Source organism: Elephas maximus, chromosome 7, assembly GCF_024166365.1.
Source record: "Elephas maximus indicus isolate mEleMax1 chromosome 7, mEleMax1 primary haplotype, whole genome shotgun sequence".
Lineage (NCBI taxonomy): Eukaryota > Metazoa > Chordata > Mammalia > Proboscidea > Elephantidae > Elephas > Elephas maximus.
Window position 1 is genome coordinate 52045825 of NC_064825.1, and position 19887 is coordinate 52065711.

At 43.7% G+C, this 19887-nt stretch overlaps 1 protein-coding gene across 5 annotated transcripts in view; it reads right to left on the minus strand.

The window, feature by feature from the left end:
* Positions 1-301, minus strand: part of ATG16L2 (autophagy related 16 like 2) — a 34308-nt gene extending 34007 nt beyond the window's left edge. For all 5 annotated transcript variants that reach the window (XM_049889936.1, XM_049889935.1, XM_049889934.1 and 2 more), the window contains exon 1: positions 107-301. In XM_049889936.1, the coding sequence (XP_049745893.1) occupies positions 107-233 (127 nt within the window). In that variant the 5' untranslated portion in view covers positions 234-301. The remainder of the gene's footprint in view (positions 1-106) is intronic.
* Positions 302-19887: the final 19586 nt, after the last annotated feature.

The window sequence follows — 19887 nt, forward strand, 5'->3', positions numbered from 1 at the left end:
AGCGACAGTGTGCAGGAGTCACAACCAGAGAAGTCAGACAAACCCTCTTCCCGGGCCCGGAGCCCCCTCGATGGCTATTTTCTAAGCGCCTCTGGGGTGCACTCACAGGCCGGCATCAGCTCCAGGAAGAGGGCCTTTTGCGCGCGATCCCGCTGCCGCAGCTGCAGCACAATGTGGCGTTTCCACGGAGCGACGGGGGCATCCGGGACGATGGGGGTTGAGGGCCCTGCCATGGCCGCTCTCTCTAGCCAGCACCGCTCGCACCTCCCGCCGAAGAAGACAAGGCCAAGACGGGGGCGGGACCTCGCGGGGACTCCGTGACGTCAGGGGACGCGAAGCGGCGGGGAATCCCCGGATTGTACTAAGAGTTCTTGGGTGGGGGGGACTGAGCGCAAATGCGGGCCGAAGCAGCCTCAGGGTCTACTCTGCAGGGCCTCCATCCAGAATATTTACCTAATTAAAAAAATAAAGCGTTTCTGTCGAGTCGATCCCGACTCATAGCGACCTTAGGTAGGAGCCCTGGTTTCCGTCAGGAGTAAGAGCCTCCGAGGCGGCGTCCCTATTCGTGTTGGTGCGCTCCAAAGACTGAACCTCCAAGGCCCGGGTTCTTAACCCCACATCGTCTGAACTGAATTCAGAAGTAACAGAGGTTCCCCAACGCCACCCCTGGGCCAGGCCGGAGCCTTACAGTAGGGACACAGACCCCTCACACCTGGAGTCTGTCTTTGAGGCGCTCTAATCCGGCAAGGGAGTCGACGCAGACACAAGGTACACACAGTATGAAAGCGAGCTAGAAAGCACAGAGGAAGAAGAGACTGAGGGGCAGAGGCCCGGCTTTCCTGACCCGGTGGCCTCTGAGTTGGGTCGTGAGGGATGAAATAGGAGTCAGCCAGGGGGTAGGCAGCAGGAAGAACAAGTTCAGAGGTTCCACGACACAACAACTCTTAGAAGCTGCAGGAATGGCTGATTTAGAGGGTTCTTCCTTCAGGGCTGAAAGGACAAGAGACAACCACCCATGTGGGGAGCAAGGTTTAGGGGCCTCGTTTTTCCTAGAAAATTTAAGTCCCTGAGAGTAAAAGGGTACAGCTGATTTATGTACCAAAACCCCTGTCCCAGAGGGAGAAGGGGCTTGTCTGAGGTTGCAGGGGGGTGGGTCTGAGCTGACCAGTAGCCCAGTATCCTGACTCGAGGCCCAACACTTACTTGTGTGGCCACTGGAGGAGCAGAGAATCTCTTGTGGGTAAACTTGACACCAAGTCACCTGTTGCAAGCAACTATGATAAAACTGCCTCCGGCGAGGCTCCTGTCCAAATCTCTGCAGACACATCACAGACTGGTGTGAGGAATGAAAGGAGGGATTTACTGGACCTAGCGTCACCCTGGGCACTTCAAGTCCCAGCATACCCAGGGGACGAGAGAAACTGGGTGATGTCAGGTAGCTGTGCGGGCTCTGGAGGTAACAAGTCTGTTGAGATGTGGCTGGTAATGGTTTGCAGGACTTGGAAAGCAGTAAAGGGTGCATCCCCACAGTTGCGAAGCCACAATGAACTGGGCTCAATTCCTCACATATCATTGTCTTGGACCCTCATGGCCTTTGCACGTGCTGTGCCTGCTGTTTGAAACACCTTCCTCTCTAGTCTGCCTGGTTTCTACTCATGACTCACCTCCTCCAGAACTTTCCTGCCCCTGCACTAAGTTAGGGCTTCTCTGGCCCCAGCCTCAGGACTCCATTAGCCCCTGCATGTCCTGTCACCACAGTCATCAAACCATGTTATCATAATCTGGGAACAGGCAAGGCCTGAGTCCCATTTACCTCTGTACCTCTAGCCCCAGCCCAATCTGTTGAAGGAGTGGATAGGGGGTGGTGATCTTCACCAGAAAGGGTGTCCAGGGAAGGGGAGGTAGGGTGCCAATAGAGACCCAAAGCCAGGTGGCAACAATGATGAGTTCCCTTTAGGACTGATTGACTCTCAGATACCGGGGGATACTAGTAAAAGGCCCTCGGACTATGAGGTACAGGGGCACCCTGTTTCTTTCAGGTGAGGAGGCATATTGCCAGTGTTTCCTAACCTTTTGACTCACAAACCACTCAGGAAATTTAAGATAATTTTTGTCATTTTTGAATAGTAGACGATAAAGTGATTTTGACTAAAGATAAGTATCTTACATCTTTAGAATACAAAAGATTCTAATATAAAGTTTAGGGCCCTGATGGTGCAGTGGTTAAGAGCTACAGTAATCTACAGCTGCTAACCAAAAGGTTGGCAGTTCAAATCTACCAGCTGCTCCTTGGAAACCCTATGGGGCGGTTCTATCATTCTGACTCATAGGGTCACTATGAGTCAGAATCAACTCGATGGTAATGGGTTAATATAAAGTTCATTTAAAATAAAATTTTAAGACATATTTCTTAAAGACATTTCTCTTTTTCACATTTAACATACTGTTTATTTTATCTATAATTAGTTATGTTATAAAGTATGTTGTTAATTATGTCATAAAGACATGATTCAGTGACCAATATACATAAAAAGTGATTATATCATGATTTGGGAACCCAATTTTAGGATAAAGATTGAAATTTGCACCTGGGTTAGGCTAGATCGATTGTTCTAAAATCAATCAGCTCATGTTATTCTTACTTAAAATCCTCCAAAGGCTTTTCAGCATGTTCGAAGCAAATTCCGGATCCCTTACTATGCCATTGAGGGCCTTGTTAGATCTGGCTCCTACCCACATCTCTGTCTTTACTTATTTCTACACGTCACTGTCATTCACATCACTGAAGTCTCACTTCCAAGCTCATTTCCACCTCAAAACTGTTGTCCTGGCTGTTCCCTCTGCCTGGTGTTCTTCCTCCAGATCTTTCAGAGCTTGGCACCGGGCCACCAGTCAGACTTCAGAAGATGTTCCATGTTCACCCAATCAGAAATAGCTCCTACCCCAGTCAGGGTCTACCACATCAGCACATCCTTCCAGAGCACTAATCACATGTCTCTGTGTTTGTTTATCTGTTTATTATCTGTCTCTCCTATCAGGCTGGAACCTTCAGGAGAGCCAGGACCAAGTCAGCCTTGATCCCGGCTCTGTCTTCAGCATCCAGAACAGGACTTGGTACTGAGTAGGTGAACAGTAAATATTTATCACTGTTGCTATGATTTTAAAAATATACAAAAATAGTTTTCATGACCCAATGCTTAGAAGTTTTGAACTCAGAATTGTAGTTATTTTTTTAATTGACAAATAAATTACATGCACATAACAAAAATTTTAAATAGTACAAAAGGGTTAACACTGAAAAGTGAGCCTGTTCATTCCAGACCTTCATATTGGTCAGGATAGGACTGGCTGTACTGTAGTCTTTAGGTTATTTATTGTTTAATACAACTGTTTCTTATTATTGCTCACCATTCTGAGTGTTGGCTGAGCTCAGCTGGGTGATTCTCACATTGAGTCTCTTATGTGGTTGCAGTTACAACCAGTATGGGAGTCATCTAAGACTCAGCTGGGCTGATTGCTCATGATGGCTCATTCATACGGCTGGCAAGTGACCCTGGCTGTTGCTGGGAGGTCAGTTAGGGCTGAAAACAAAAGCACTTACATGTGACCTACATACGACCCCTCCACGTGGCTTATGTTTCTAAGAGCATGATGGCTAGATTCTGAGAGGTAGCATCCCAAAAGAGACAAGAAGAGGAAGCTGCTGGTCTATTAAGGCTTGAGCCAGAAACTACCACAGCATCACTTTCTCTGTATTCTGTCAGTCAAAGCAGTCACAGTCCAGCACAGATACAAGGAGAGAAGACATAGACCCACCTCTCAATGAGAGGAGTGTCAAAGAATTTCTGGCCATCTTTAATCCACCGCATGTGGTACCAAATTAACCTACAAATCTCAGTGACTTAACACAACAAAGGTATATTTTCACTCACAGTTCAGGGTAGGTTAGGCAGTGTTGGTTCTGAGCCTGAACCATGACTCAGATTCAAGCTGCTTCCATGCTCAGCACCTCCAACATCCCAGAGTTCTGATTCCAACTGCATGGTTAGGGGTGAGGGAAGAATTCACGTTCACACTTAATTGTCTTAAACCTGAAGTGACACATTGTTCTATCCACATTTCCACTAGTGATATCACATCTGGTAAGACAGCTGGGAAATATAGTCTTCCTATGTGCCCTGGAGGAGAAAAATGGGTGCAAACACGTCATTGTCACTGACTCACACTAATTTCCCAGTACCTTCTCTATAAGCATCACCATTATTTAGAATTTTCACGTATATTCTTCTAGAAATGTTTGTGCATATACAAACATAAAAACATACAGCAAAAGAAGCCCAAAGCCACCAGAAGAAAGGAAATAATAAAGATCAGAACAGAAATAAATGAAATAGAGAATAGAAAAACAGTAGAGTCAACAAAACCAAAAGTTGCTTCTTGGAAGGGATCAACAAAATCAACAAACCATTGGCCAAGATGACCAAAAAGATGAGAGGACACAAATAATCCAAATAAAAAATGAAATGAAGGACATTACAAGAGCCAAATGAAATAAACAGGATCGTAACAGAGTATTATGAAAAGCTATACTCCAACAAATTTGAAAACCTAGAGGAAATGGACAAATTTCTAGAAACACACTATCTAAACACTAAACTAACAATCTGAGATCAAAAATTTGAACAGGCCCATAACGAGAAGAGAATGAAAAGTCAATTAAAAAAAACTCCGAACAACAACAAAAAAGCCCTGGCCCAGATGGATTTATTGGAGAATTCTACCAAACATTCAGAGAAGAGCTTACACCAGTACTACTCAAACTATTTCAGAACATAGAAAAAGAAGGGATACTTCCGAATTCATTCTATGAAGCCAGCATAACCCTGATACCAAAAGCACACAAAGACACCACGAAAAAAAGAAAACTAAAGACCAATATCTCTCATGAATAAAAAAAAAAAATAGACACAAAAATTCTCAACAAAATTCTAGCCATAGAATTCAGCATCACATCAAAGAAATAATACACCACGACCAAGAGTGTATTCATACCAGATATGCAAGGATGGTTCAACATTAGAAAATCAATCACCATAGTCTACCACATAAATAAAAGAATCTCATGATCATCTCAGTTGATGCAGAAAAGGCATTCTAAAAAGTCCAATACCTATTCCTGATAAAAACCCTCAATAAAATAGGTATAGAAGGGAAATTCCTCAACATAATAAAGGGCATCTATTCAAAACCAACAGCCAACACCATTCTCAACAGAGAGAGGCTGAAAAGATTCCCCCTGAGAACAGGAACAAGACAAGGATGCCCTTTATAACCCCTCCTATTTAACATTGTGCTGGAATCCCTAGCTAAAGCAATAAGGCAAGAAAAATAAAGGGCATCCAAATTGGTAAGGAAGAAGTAAAACTATCCCTATTTGCAGATGATATGATACTATCATATACATAGAGAACCCAAAGAACTCCACAAGAAGACTGCTGGAACTAATAGAATGATTCAGCAGAATAGCAGAATACAAGATAAACATACAAAAATCTTGGGATTCCTATACACCAATAAGACCTACGAGAAGGAAATCAGGAAAGCAACACCACTTATAATAGCCCCTAAAAAAATAAAATGTTTAGGAATAAATCTAACCAGGGATGTAAAAGACCGATACAAGGAAAACTACAAAACACTACTGCAAGAAACCAAAACAGACCTACGTAAGTGGAAAAACATACCATGCTCGTGGATAGGTAGACTCAACATTGTGAAAATGTCAATTCTACCCAAAACAATCACAAATACAATGCAATCCTGATCCAAATACCAACAGCATTCTTTAACGAGATGGAAAAACTAATCATTAACTTTATATGGAGAGGAAAGAGGCCCTGGATAAGTAAAGCATTATTGAAGAAAAAGAATAAATTTTTTTTTAGAAGGACTTGCACTACCTGACCTCAGAATCGACTATACAGCTACGGTAGTCAAAACAGCCTGGTACTGGTACAATGACAGACATTGACCAATGGAACAGCATCAAGAACCCAGAAGTAAATTCATCCACCTGTGGTCACCTGATCTTTGACAGACATCCAAAGTCCATTAAATGGGGAAAGGACAGTCTTTTTAACAAATGGTGCTGGCAAAACTGGATGTCCATCTGTAAAAAAATGAAACAGGACCCACACCTCACACCATATACAAAAACTAATTCAAAATGGATCAAAGACTTAAGTATAAAACCAAAAACTATAAAGATCATAGAAAAAGAAAAAGGATCAACCCTAGAGGCCCTCATATACAGCATAAATAGCATACAAATCATAACTAACAATACACAAACGCCAGAAGATAAGCTAGATAACTGGGATCTTCTAAAAATTAAATATTTATGCTCATCAAAAGACTTCACCAAACATTTCATAACATGGAGGAACCTGGAAGGCATTATGCTGAGTGAAATTAGTCAGATGCAAAAGCACAAATATTGTATAAGACCACTATTATAAGATCTTGAGAAATAGTTTAAACTGAGAAGAACACATTCTTTTGTGGTTAGGAGAGAGGGGAGGGAGGGAGGATGGGAGAGGGTTATTTACTGATTAGATAGTAGATAAGAACTACTTTAGGTGAAGGGAAGGACAATACTCAATACAGGGAAGGTCAGCTCAACTGGACTGGACCAAAAGCAAAGAAGTTTCCTGGATAAACTGAATGCTTCGAAGGTCAGCGGAGAAAGGGTGGGGGTTTGGGGACTATGGCTTCAGGGGACATCTAAGTCAATTGGCAAAATAAATTCTATCAAGAAAACATTCAGGGTCCTACTTTGAAGTGTGGCGTCTGGGGTCTTAAATGCTAACAAGCAGCCATCTAAGATGCATCAATTGGTCTCAACCCACCTGGATCAAAGGAGAATGAAGAACACCAAGGTCACAAGATAATTTTGAGCCCAAGAGACAGAAAGGGCCACATGAACTAGAGACTTACATCATCCTGAGACCAGAAGAACTAGATGGTGCCCGGCCACAACCAATGACTGCCCTGACAGGGAGCACAACAGAGAACCCCTGAGGGAGCAGGAGAACAGCGGGATGCAGACCCCAAATTCTCATAAAAAGACCAGACTTAATGGTCTGACTGAGACTAGAAGAATCCCGGCGGTCATGGTCCCCAAACCTTCTTTTGGCCCAGGATAGGAACCATTCCCAAAGACAACTCATCAGACACGGAATGGACTAGTCAGTGGGTTGGAGAGAGATGCTGATGAGGAGTGAGCTACTTGTATCAGGTGGACACTTGAGACTGTGTTGGCAACTCCTGTCTGGAGGGGAGATGGGAGGGTAGAGAGGGTTAGAAACTGGTAAAACGGTCACGAAAGGAGAGACTGGAAGGAGGGAGCGGGCTGACTCATTAAGGGGAGAGTAAATGGGATTATGTAGTAAGGTGTGTATAAGTTTATCTGTGAAAGGCTGACTTGATTTGTAAACTTTCACTTAAAGCACAATAAAAATTATTTAAAAAGAAAAAAAAAAAGACTTCACCAAAAGAGTAAAAAGAGAACCTACAGACTGGGAAAAAAAAAATTTGGCTATGACAAATCTGACGAAGGTCTAATCTCTAAAATGTATAGGAAAATTCAATACCTCTACAACAAAAATACAAACAATCCAATTTAAAAAATGGGCAAAGGATATGAACAGACGCTTCACCAAAGAAGACATTCAGGCTGCTAACAGACACATGAGGAAATGCTTTCAATCACTACCCATTAGAGAAATGCAAATCAGAACTGCAATTAGATACCATTGCACCCTGACCTTACTGGCACAAAAATAAATAAATAAATAAAACAAAATAAATATTGGAGAGGCTGTGGGAGATTGGTGCTCTTCTGCACTGCTGGTGGGAATGTAAAATGGTACAACCATTTTGGAAAACAATACGGTGCTTCCTTAAAAAGCTAGAAATAGAAATACCGTATGACCCAGCAATCCCACTCCTAGCAATATATCCTAGAGAAATAAGAGCCATCACCTGAATAGACATATGCACACCCATGTTCATTGTAGCATTATTCACAATAGCAAAAAGATGGAGACAACCTAAGTGCCCATCAACAGATTAATGGATAAACTATGGTACCTACACACAATGGAATACTAGGCAGCAATAAAGAACAATGATGAATCTGCTAAACGTCTCACAACATGGATAAATCTGGAGGGCATTACGCTGAGTGTAATAAGTCAGTCACAAAAAGACAAATACTGTATGAGACCACTATTATAAAAACTCATGAAAAAGGTTTCCCCACAGAAAGAAACAATCTTTGACGGTTACTAGGGAGGGAAGTGGTGGGGAGGGAAAAACACTAAGTAGACAATAGATAAGTGGTAACTTTAGTGAAGGGTAAGACAGTACACAATTCCAGGAAGTCAGCACAACTTGACCAAGGCAAGGTCATGGAAGCTTCACAGACACATCCAAACTCCCTGAGGGACCAAATTCCTGGGCTGAGGGCTGTGGGGACCATGGTTTCAGGGGACATCTAGCTCAACTGGCATTAACATAGTTTATGAAGAAAACATTCTACATCCTACTTTGTGAGTAGTATCTAGGGTCTTAAAAGCTTGTGGGCAGGCATCTAAGATACTCCACTGGTCCCATCCAGCCTGGAGCAAGGGAGAATGAGGAAAACAAAAGACACAAGGGAAAGATTAGTCCAAAGGACTAATGGACCAAACTACCACAGCCTCCACCAGACTGAGACCAGCACAACTAGATGGTGCCGAACTATCACCACCTGCTGCTCTCATAGGGATTACAATAGAGTGTCCCAGATAGAACTGGAGAAATATGTAGAACAAAATTCTAACTCACAAAAAAAGACCGACTTAACTGATTTGACAGAAATTGGAGAAACCCCAGGAGTATGACCCCTGGACGCCCTTTTAACTCAATACTGAAGTTACTCCTGAGGTTCAATCTGCAGCCAAAGATTAGATAGGGCCATAAAACAAAATGAGACTAAATGGGCACACCAGCTCAGGGGCAGGGATGAGAAGGCAGGACGGGATAGGAAAGCTGGTAATGGGGAACCCAAGGTCAAGAGGGAGAGAGTGAGTGTTGACATGTCATGGGGTTGGCAACCAATGTCACAAAACAATATGTATTAATTGTCTAATGAGAAATTAATTTGCTCTGTAAACCTTCATCTAAAGAACAATTAAAAAAACAAAAATGGTAGCATTTAGACACTGTTGTACAATTTGCGTCTTTACATAATAATACATCTTCAATGCATCTGGGAAAACTTTCTATATATAGGTCTACTTCATTTGTCTTAAGGCTGCAAAGCATTTCATTGCATGGATGTACTATAATTTATTTAATCAGTCCCTTATTGATGAACATTTAGGCTACTTACAATTATTGGCTCTAACAATGTTACTATGTACAGGCTTGTACATACGTCTTTATGTTAGTATATCTGTAGCACTAATTCCTGTAAGTGTAGCATTTAGTATATATATTCAATAGTTCTCATATAGCCCAGTCATGTCCAATTAGGAAATGTAATTTTAAAAAGCTTAATTCACAGCAGCAACAAAAATTTAACAATAATTTTACAAGCTGCAAATAAAGAACATAAATTAATTTGAAGCTTATATCAAATATATTTAGTGTATCTTAATCAAATTAATTGAAAGATGTAAAAGAATACCTCGATTAAAGAAAATACAGAACGTGTTTGGGGTGGGAATACTACAAATAAAGTTATAATTTGTACAAATTGTAAACTCAATATATCTCAGTCAAAATCCCAACAGGATGTTTTTTTAAATGGAACTTGACAAGTTGTTTCTAAAAGTCATCTAAAAAAAAAAAAAAAATACTCAAGAGACTTAAACAGATCTATGTACCGGAATGTTCATTGCATCGTTGATCATAATGGCCAAAAGGGGGAAAATAACTCAAATGTTCATGAATGGAGAAACAGAATGTGATCTATACATGCAGTAGAATATTATTCAGCCATAAAGAGAAGTGAAATTGTGATAACGTGCTACAACACAGATAAACCTTGAAACCATTATGTGGAGAGAAATAAGTTGGATACAAAAAGTACGAATATTGTATGATTCCACTTACATAAAATATCTAGAATGGGCAAATGCATGGAGACAAAAGTTTATTAGTGGTTACCTGGGGCTAACAGGAAGAGGAAATGGGAGTGAAATGGGAGTGTGTGCTGGGTGAGTACTGGTGACATAAAACTTTTGAAAATGGATAATGATGAATATAATTAATGTCAGTGAATTGCACACTTAAAAATGGTTAAAATGGCAAACTTTCTGTTATATTTCACCACAATAAATTTTATTTAAAATACCAGAGAAAAAAATGTTAAAGAACAAGGAAAAGATTATAATGAAAATGGTGTGCTTGAAAATAGGCAAGACCATAACAGACTAGAGATCAGAAACAGATCCTCCCATGTAAGAACTTAATATATGATGAAAATGGCATTTTAAATAAGTGGAAAACAGGAGTCTATTCAATAGACTATTAAGGATAATTAGTTATCCATTTTGAGGAAAAAACATAATTAAATAGATTCTTTATTCCATACCATATGTAAAAGTAAATTCCAGATGAATTACATTATGGTTTACAACCATAAAAAATATATAAAGGTATTAGAAACAAATAGGAAAGGCCTTCTTAAACAACATTCAAAACCCAAAAATCTTAAGGGAAAACAGGTAAATTTGACCACATAAAAACGTAAAATTTCAAAAGGCATCATAAACAAAGTAAAAAAAAAAAGAGACAAATAGGGAGAAAATATTTGCAACATATATAACAAAGTAGTGAAATCCAGAAGATATAAAGAATTTCCATAAATCAACTAGAGAACAGAAAACCCAGTATAAAAATGGGCAGTGTCTTTTATCAGAAGAAAAATAAATGGTCCACAAAAAAATAAAACCATGCACAACTAGTGAAATGTAAGTTGAGTACTAATGAGACGTCATTTTTTCACCCATCAGATTGGCAACAATTAAGAAATTGGATAATATTCTAAGTTAGTGAAGGTGCAGGGAAACAGATCCTGTCATTTACTCCTGGTGCCAGTGTAAATTGGTTTAACCTTCTGGGAGGGCAATTTGGCCATAAACCAGTGCCTGCTGAGTCAACTCCAAACCATGGTGACCCCATATGTGCCAGAGCAGAACTGTGCTCCAGAGGGTTTTCAATGGCTGAATTTTCAGAAGCAGATCACCAGGCCTTTCTTTCAAGACGCCTCTGGGTAGACCTGAACCTCCAACCTTTCAGTTAGCAGCCAAGGGTATTAACCATTTATACCACCTAGGGACTCCAATTTGGCTATACCTGTTAAAAAAAAAAAAAAATGTATACCCTTTGATCCAGCAGTCTTACGCCAGTATGCATCAGGACGAATGGTTATATATATCATGGTACTTCCACAGATGGAATCCAGTGCAATCGAAAGAAGCAGCTAGCTCTGTGTGTCCTGACGTTGAAAATGTATGTCTGAAATAATTCATAATACTTCTTAAAAATCCAACAGATTTATTTTTTGTTTCTGATATTTTATTTATAAATGATGAAAGGAAAGGTTCAGGCTGCTGTTTGCAAACGTATTCGACAAATGACACCGGTAGGAACGGGTTGTCTTTACTCTCAGTACATGAAAAGCCAAATGGGATATAATCATTACACCTACTTTTTTCTTTCTAACCATGTCTTTGTAGTCTTAATAACATCTGCATGTGCTATGTACAAATTTTGATTAGGCAAATGCAAGAATTTAGCAACATTCATCTTGAAGCAAATTTAGAGGTTTATTTTTATGCTTTTCGTTAATTTGTTGTTTATGTTTATAACCAATGGCCCACCAAAGATTGTCAGTTAAGGAATATGGGACTAAAAATTAAACAGCTTAAAAGTGTGAAATGTTCAAAACCACTGAGGGTTTGGGAGAAGTGACTTCATCTACAGCTAACGCAACCGCTGATTTCCCCTTCACACGCCATGCACTCACTATTGGCTTATTTTAATGGGAAAATGGCATTTGGGATGGGGTGAACTGAAACTATACCCATCCTTCAACCTAGGGAAGAAACTCGTGATTTCAGTATTATTCAATGCAGGCTAACGTGAAAGTGCTTTGAAATGGGCAAGAAAGGGGAAGGTGACCAAAAGTTAGTATGTGAATAAGAGGAATACAAACTTCTTCTGTAGGGCAGGGGTAGAGTGAGAAGAGATGGCAAGAGCGTCCTTTACAAAGAAGTTAAATCTTCAAGGTGTTGAAGTGTGTTTCGTTTTAGAAGTTTTAGAGAGAAAACTAGTCACAGCCCAAGGGGAAGCCTCCTACAGTAGCCACCCTCCCCTACTCTACCTAGCTCTCCTTTCCTTACAGCAGCAGACAGGCCACAACCCACTCTTTTGCAGAGTTGGCTAAGGCTGGCTGACCTCAGGAGAAAGCCACAAGGTCAGTGAGGCAGGTGGCTGTGAAATCCTCAAGGCACTAGAAGGGACAGGGAACTAGGTGGGGTGAAGACAATGATGGGAAGGGCTTCAAGGGAGGATCACGAGAGATCAGTAAAAGGGGAAGACAGGCAGGACCTCCTCTGCAGTCTCTATCACGAGGCCCCGCCCTTGTTGAAAGTCCAGAAGCAGGGCAAGTCAGGCCTAGTTTCTACCTGCCCCTCACATCCCTGCTCCTCCCAATTTTTTAAGGCTTTGGACAATGACCTATGTGAAAAACAGCTGATCCAATGTCCAGTTTGAGGACGGTGGTTGAAGAGGTACCTGGCCCAGGTGAGGGGTGACCCCCACCCATCGTATGGGTCAGAAGTGGTCAAGTGGTTCTTACTTCAAACACGGCAGTGAGGAGAGGCTGCCCTTCAACACCAAGTCACCCAAAGAAAGTTAAGTTTTGAACACACTGAGTATAAAAAATCCGTGAGTCAACCAGAGGGAGATATCCTAGAGGCAGGAGAAAGACCTGAGTTGGAGGTTTGAAAGCCATCCTTACATGGATGGAAGTGAATAATACCGCCTAAAGAGAATGTGCAGGGTGAAGAGCTGGCCCATGACAGAACCTGGATGACATCGATATTTCAGGATGTCCTAGCCCAATGAGCCAAAGACTACCAGGGACAAACTGTAGTCTGACAAAATTAGGTTTATTGACCCATTGCAATGAGGGAGATTACACACACCAGAGGAACCAATGGGCCAGCTCACCAAATACAGAGTTACTATAGGATTTGAAAGAGTGCTGGAGATTAGGTGGAATTTAAGTAAAGGCTCAAATTTTGCTAGGCTCAAAGCAAAGCAGAGTTGTGTGTAGAGAGAGTCACATCAGACCTGGACTGCTAAGTGAACCCGGCATACTTTTTCCTTAGAAATAATAAAATTAATATAGATGCAGAAATGTTGTGTTCAGAAACCCCTTCTCCAAAGCTCTGCCCCTGGGTTGTAACTCCAGTCTGTTTAGTGACTTAGATCCTCTACGCAAGAGTAGGATGTTTCCTTACTGATAAAATCTCAAACAGCAAAGTTTCAGAGAGTCTATGATTTTAGAAAACGAAGTAGCTCAGTGAGTAAGAAAGCAGTAGTCACTTAAAGCAGGTGGTTGGTATGACACTTTTCAGCCTTTTTTTTTTATATCCTTGGGAAAAATATTATTTCCTGTTAATTTAGCAGCTGGCTTTATCTGTGCCTGTTTTTCCATCCTGATGAATAGCAGGGCAGATTTTTACAGTCCAAATTAATTTTTAGGTTTTCAGGGGACAAACAATGGAAGAGGAATCTGCAAAGACTGAGTAATAAGTAGGCAGGAAAAAAAAAGTGCGAGCCTCAGAAAGCAAAGGGGTGTTGAACGCTCCTAAGAGGTCTAGTTTACTGCGCTGTCCAATATGGTGGCCTAGCCACACCTAGGTATTTTAAATTTAAATTAACTAAAAAGTAATTAATAAAGTTCAGACTTCGGTTCCATGCCACATGTTATGTGTTTCGTAGCCACAGACTAGGGGTTGCTCTGTTGGTCAGTGTTATGTATAGAATATTTCCATCATAGCAGAAAATTCTATTGATCAGCAAGAAGGCAAAAACTGAGAGTGCCCCGGGTGATGTCAACCTGTCAAGTGCAGTCTTCGTAAAGTGAAGGAGGAAGCTGTGTAGGAGATGCAGACAGCTAATGAGTAGTAATCTTCCTAAAACACCTTCCTAACAAGGATATTAGGCTCCTATAACTGCTACTGTGTAACTCATTGGTAAAAGGAACCCACAACTTCTGCCCTTAGCGCACTTAGCTCCACTTCCTTCACTATGGTTTCTCTATCAGCACAAACCCACCAGCTCGCCCAAACTCTATTTCCCAACATGCCCTGCGCACTGCTTCTGCAACGCTGGCACTTGGGCTTCTGGGAACTGTAGTTTACACAGCGTTGTAACTCCATAAACGTCTTAGCCGTGAAACGCAGTTCCCATGACGCAGTGCGTGGGCTGCTGTTATAGCTGAATTCGTGGTGGTCGCCATGTTTGCCATGAGGGGAGCTAGAATCAGCAACGGAGGTTTAATGGAGAGGTAGCTGAGATACTTGGGTCCCTGGTATACAGCAGGACGGCGACCGTTCTGTGTCACTGCTGTTCCTCAGACCTCCGCCGCTGCGGGGCTGTGAGTTGCCTCAACCGACGCGGGACTGACCGGCATCCAGGGGAGCCACACTAACCAGGTGGCCACAACCACAAGGGGGATTGAGCCGGCTGGAGCAACTTCAGAGCCCCTAGATGGCACCTGGCTGGAAAGCGCACGCGCAGATGTGAGGCCTCGAGGCCTCCGTAAACTTCAAAGAACGCCTGCGCTAACTGAGCGTCTCGTGATCGACTCCTGCGGGCGTCTTAGCGAAGATAACAGTAATAAGTAGTAACGTAAAGATCCTATCATTTTTCTGTTGCCTTTTCATTTATGGTTTGCAAAGCACACCCCCGTGCGTTGCCTCTCATAGCAGTTATTTTACTATTGTGCAACCGGTCGGAGAAAGTCACACTGCCAGAGTCCTAGCATTATAGAGTGTAAAGGACCAGAGACGATCAGGATTATTGTGTGATCTTGGGTAATTCTGTTCCCTTGGGACCTAAGCTTTCTTATTGTAAATAAGAATAGGTTGGTAGGAGGAGCAAATGAGATCCAGGGGTGAAAACTAAATCCCCAAGCAGTCCAATAAATGCAAAAGATGATAACGTGATTGCATGTTGAGGGACTGGTCTCCTCATTCTATAAATTGCAAAGCTGAGGGCTGCGAGAGAAGCAAGGACTTGCCCCAGGTCTCAGCAGTCTCTGAGCAAGGGCCAAAGCCCAGCCCTCCTGCCTTTGGGCCTATAGTCCTTCCCTGCACCCCAAGAAGCAGCATCTTTGTTGGATACAGGCTTAGACAGACTGTACCCTGAGGGCCTGGAGGAGTCCATGTTGCAAATCCTATCCCACCTGGGCCTGATGGAGGAAGGCTCTGCTTTGTTGAGATGATTGCCAGAGGCAAGAAGCTGAGGAGGGTCTGCAGAACCCTGGAAAAACAGTGTTGCTGGAGCTGTACAGATCCTGCTTCTCAGGACAGTGGACCGGGTAAGGGAAAGGACCCAGGTGTGACATACAAGGGGCAACACCAAGTGGACAGCTCTGGAATGGAGAGGTGTGGGAGGGCACTGGGCTCTGTTTCTGTGCATGGGAGGAATTGGGCACTCAAGTGACTCCATTTGGGGCCAGTGGCAGCTGGAGGAGATATCTGGGTTGGTCTGGGTGATACTGAGCTGAGGCTATAGGCGCATCTTCCCCAGTAAGGCAGAGTAGCAGAGTGACACCATGGGCAGACCATGCCACCCCCAGGTCTATGCATCTACACACCAGGGAAATGAACTTTTCTCTGTTCCTTGTAGGAATAGACCTAGGCTGTACCCAGGTGGGGTGCTGTTAGAGGCGTTTGGGGTGAGTGAGGGAGGCCTGGGAGACGCTGAGGTCTGGTTCCAAATGGGCCCACTTCCAGCAAGTAATAGGAGGCAGGTGTTTGTAGAAATGAAAATCGAATATCGTCCCTACCTCCAAGTGTCTAATTCTCTGGGCCTTCACTTATCATCTCCATTTTTCACAGGGCTTCTAACTGGTTCAATCCCCTGGTGAGAATTTGCTTTTCTACCCCCAGATGTACTGAATCAAAATGTACATTTTACTTGCGGGACATCTACGTCAGTTGGCACGACATAGTCCATGAAGAGAAAGCTCTACATCCTTCTTTGGTGACTAGCATCTGGGGTCTTAAACGCTTTGAGCAGCCATCTGAGATACAACTGTCAGTCTCTTACCATCTGGAGCAAAAGAAAATCAAGAAAACCAAAGACCCAAAGGAGCAATAAGTCCAGAGGACTAATGGACTACATGAACCACAGCTTACATGACCCCAAGACCAGAAGAACTAGATGATGCCTGGCTACCACTACCGGCCGCTCTTACTGGGATCACAACAGAGGGTACCGGATAAAGTGGGAGAAAAATTGCAGAACAAAAAATCAAATTCACAAAAAAGACCAGACTTACTGGTCTGGTAGAAACTGGAGGAACGCCCAAGACTATGGCCCTTAAGGCACCCTTCTGAACTGGAACTGAAGCCATTACCAGAGACCACCCATCAGCCAAACCATAACCTATTGCCGTCAAGTCGATTCCGACTCATGGTGACACTATAGCCAAACCATAGACAGGCCCATAAAGTAAACAACACCCAAGAGGAACATGTTCCTTAGAACAATGTATTACATGAGAGCAAAAGGGCACTACTTGCCCCAAAACAAAGAAAAAAGGCAGGAGGGGGTAGCAATTCAGGACAAAAGGAAACAGGGAAACTAGAATGGAAGTGGGAGAAGAGCAGGCACATTGTGGGGAATGGAACCAATGTCATGGAACACTTTGTGTACAAACTATCGAATGCAAAACTAATTTGCTATGTAAGCTTTCACCTAATGCACAATAAAAAAAATTACAAAAAAAAAAAGGTAGTTGTAGCTTCTTGATGGAATCGAGGTGATTTGTCCTGTCATAGGTGACAGTGAAGACTGAGGCATATGGCTTTCTGTCTCAAATATTGGTCACACACACAGAAGAAAAGAATCTACATTTTAACAAGATCCCCAGGTGATTCTTATGGATCCCCAGGTGAATCTTATGTATACATAAGGACCACCTTGTTAAAATGTAGATTCTGATTCAGCAGAGGGTCACTGTGAGTCCAAATGGACTCAAAAACAATGGGTTTTGGTTTTGATTCAGTGTATCTGGAGTGAGAATGCAAATTCTCCGCAGGAGATCGAACCAAAATTAACTGGTTCAAAGCCTTGGCAGCAGGGGAAACTGAGGCTATAGAAGGAAAACCCCTGTCTTAAGGACACACAGAGAAGTTGAGGTAGAACTGGACTAAGATAGGGATCTTTCCATTACATGACAATGATCAAACATCTGCATCAAACATTTATTGAGTGTCTAATGTATACCCTGTGAGGAGCTACATTGGTGGACCAACAAGCCAGGACTGCAGTCGGACCTGGCTTTTAACCAGCTCTCACAGAGACAGTGCTGTGACTTTAGGCAAGTCATTACCCCTCTCCAAGCCTCTAATTAGTTGTTTACAAAGTCGAAGTAGTAAGCCTTACTCAGGACTGCCCTGAGTTTTAACTATGAATGCAATGAATTAAGACCTGTTAAGTGCATAGAAGCCAGGCACATGGTTAAGTCCTCAATAAACCTGCCACAGGCTAAGGGAGGCTGTAGATGGGGCTCTCTTAGAGCCAGGCAAGCGTGGAGCTACAGCAGCCCCAGGTGTGCCCACATTCCAGATACCTCCCTACTGTGCCCTAGATGCCTGTGTTTCTGGAAGTTGAGCTGGGGGAGGTGGGGATGTCCCCCATCTCCTCCGACCCTGGGAACCTGGCAAAAAATAGAGGTGTCAAGCGTTTACACCTCCATGTGCACCTGATTCCCTTCCCCTCAACCTGAGACCCAGAGCTAACGAGGTTCTTGCCCCAAACTACACATTAGGGCCCTAGACACTCAGACCAGAACCATACCCTGGGCTCTTTTCAGACCCTTCGGAGTATAGCTCGTGCATGAGCCTTCTTCCTTGCAGGGCAGAGGTCCAAGAAGGTTGACAGCAGGTGCCTGGCCTGAGTGGCCCTTGAACCAGCAGAGGCCAGAGGCAGGGGGCAGAGCCTGAGTGGGAGACAAAGCCCCACATCAAATACTTCACCCCCGGCCTACCCTATCTGAGAGTGGAGGTCTGGCTCAGTGGTTATTTCTATTCTAGTCCAAGCCTCCTTAATGGAGGCCTGGTTCAAACCCTGGATTTTCAGAGGAGGAAAGAGAAGCCCAGCGGGGCCAAGAACTCACCAAGAATCCCACAGCAAGGTGAGGATGAGTCAGGCGCAGAGCTTGGGTCTCCTGACTTTAGGTTGGGGCTCTGCCCATCAGTGGAATTGGAGGGAACAGGGCTTGGCTCCACTTCTCCTTCCCCACTGCCACTACAGTCCTGTTCAGAGCCAACCCCCAACGCAGGCATTTGGGCAGGCTCTGGGGAGTCGTGGGAAGTTCAGGATTTGGTCAGAGAGAAACCCAGAGCTAACCTGGGGCTGGTGGAACTAGGGAGCTTTCCTTGGTGTGTGTGGCTGCTGCAGGATTCTGGGGCCTTATTAATCAGTCTGAGGCAGCAGAAGATAAAAATACCATGGGAGCACACTCCTGGAGTAGGGGAGCAAAGCAGATTCAGGAATGAGTCACAGAGCCCAAGACCTAAATATAGAAGGTGCTGAAGGAGGTAGCCTCCCCTGGGGAGTATTGTGGAGATTCCCGCTGACCCAAGGCACCAGGGCCTCCGGTTAGGGAACAGTAATGGGCTGGAGTCCCTTACACAGCAATGCCCCATGGAAGCTGAGCCTGTTCCAGCCAGTTCTAGGTGGATTTTGATCCCAGAATGAACTTTGACCCAGGAAGACCCCTCAGCTTCAGTCTCAGATAGACCCCCTGAGCTCACTCACACCAGCCCCTCATGTGGTCCTGGGAACTAGGACCTGGAGTGTGGGCATCTTGGTGCTGTCCTGCCCTCTTGCTGGGCATTGCCGGGTTCCCGCTGTCCTGCTGCTCTCTAGTATCCAGTTGTCAGACACTGGGGAGGGGGCTCTGGGGATGCAAGGAGCTAATACCCCTTGAGGGAAGGCCTTTCAAATGGGACCCGTCCAGGACGTTTGCAGCTCTGTTTGGAAATGGGGATGAGAGAGCAGGGAGAAGATATCATTATGCCCACCTCTGCTTCACCCACAGCTGTCCAGGCACCAGGTTGACTCAGGCTATATCTTTTTCTCCAGGTCAGGAAAAGAGGGAGGCACTGCCTCCATGACAGGGAACAAGGATGTAGGAAAGGGGCCATGCCTTGGGGACAGGGGCTGAGGAGGCTCAGGAGACAAGAACTGATAGCAGCCGTAGCACTGATTGAGCATTTGTGTGCGTTAACTCATTTAACCCCGGTTTTAATGACATAGTCCTGTTAGCCTACCCATTTTAGAAATGGTACAGCCGAGACAGAGAGGTTAAGTAACTAATTCTAGGGCGCACACTAAGTTAGAGGTTCTAACCCAGACAGTTTGGCCTCTTAGCGCAAGCTCTTAGCCATTATACTAGACTGCTGAGGCAGGTGGAGGTGCCGTACCCCATCTGTCCTGCCTCCTCTCCCGTCCTTCCCTTCCTATCCTCTAGTCCCTGTACCCTAGAGTCCTGAAATTTGCCTCTGGACATTGCAGGGTCCTGCT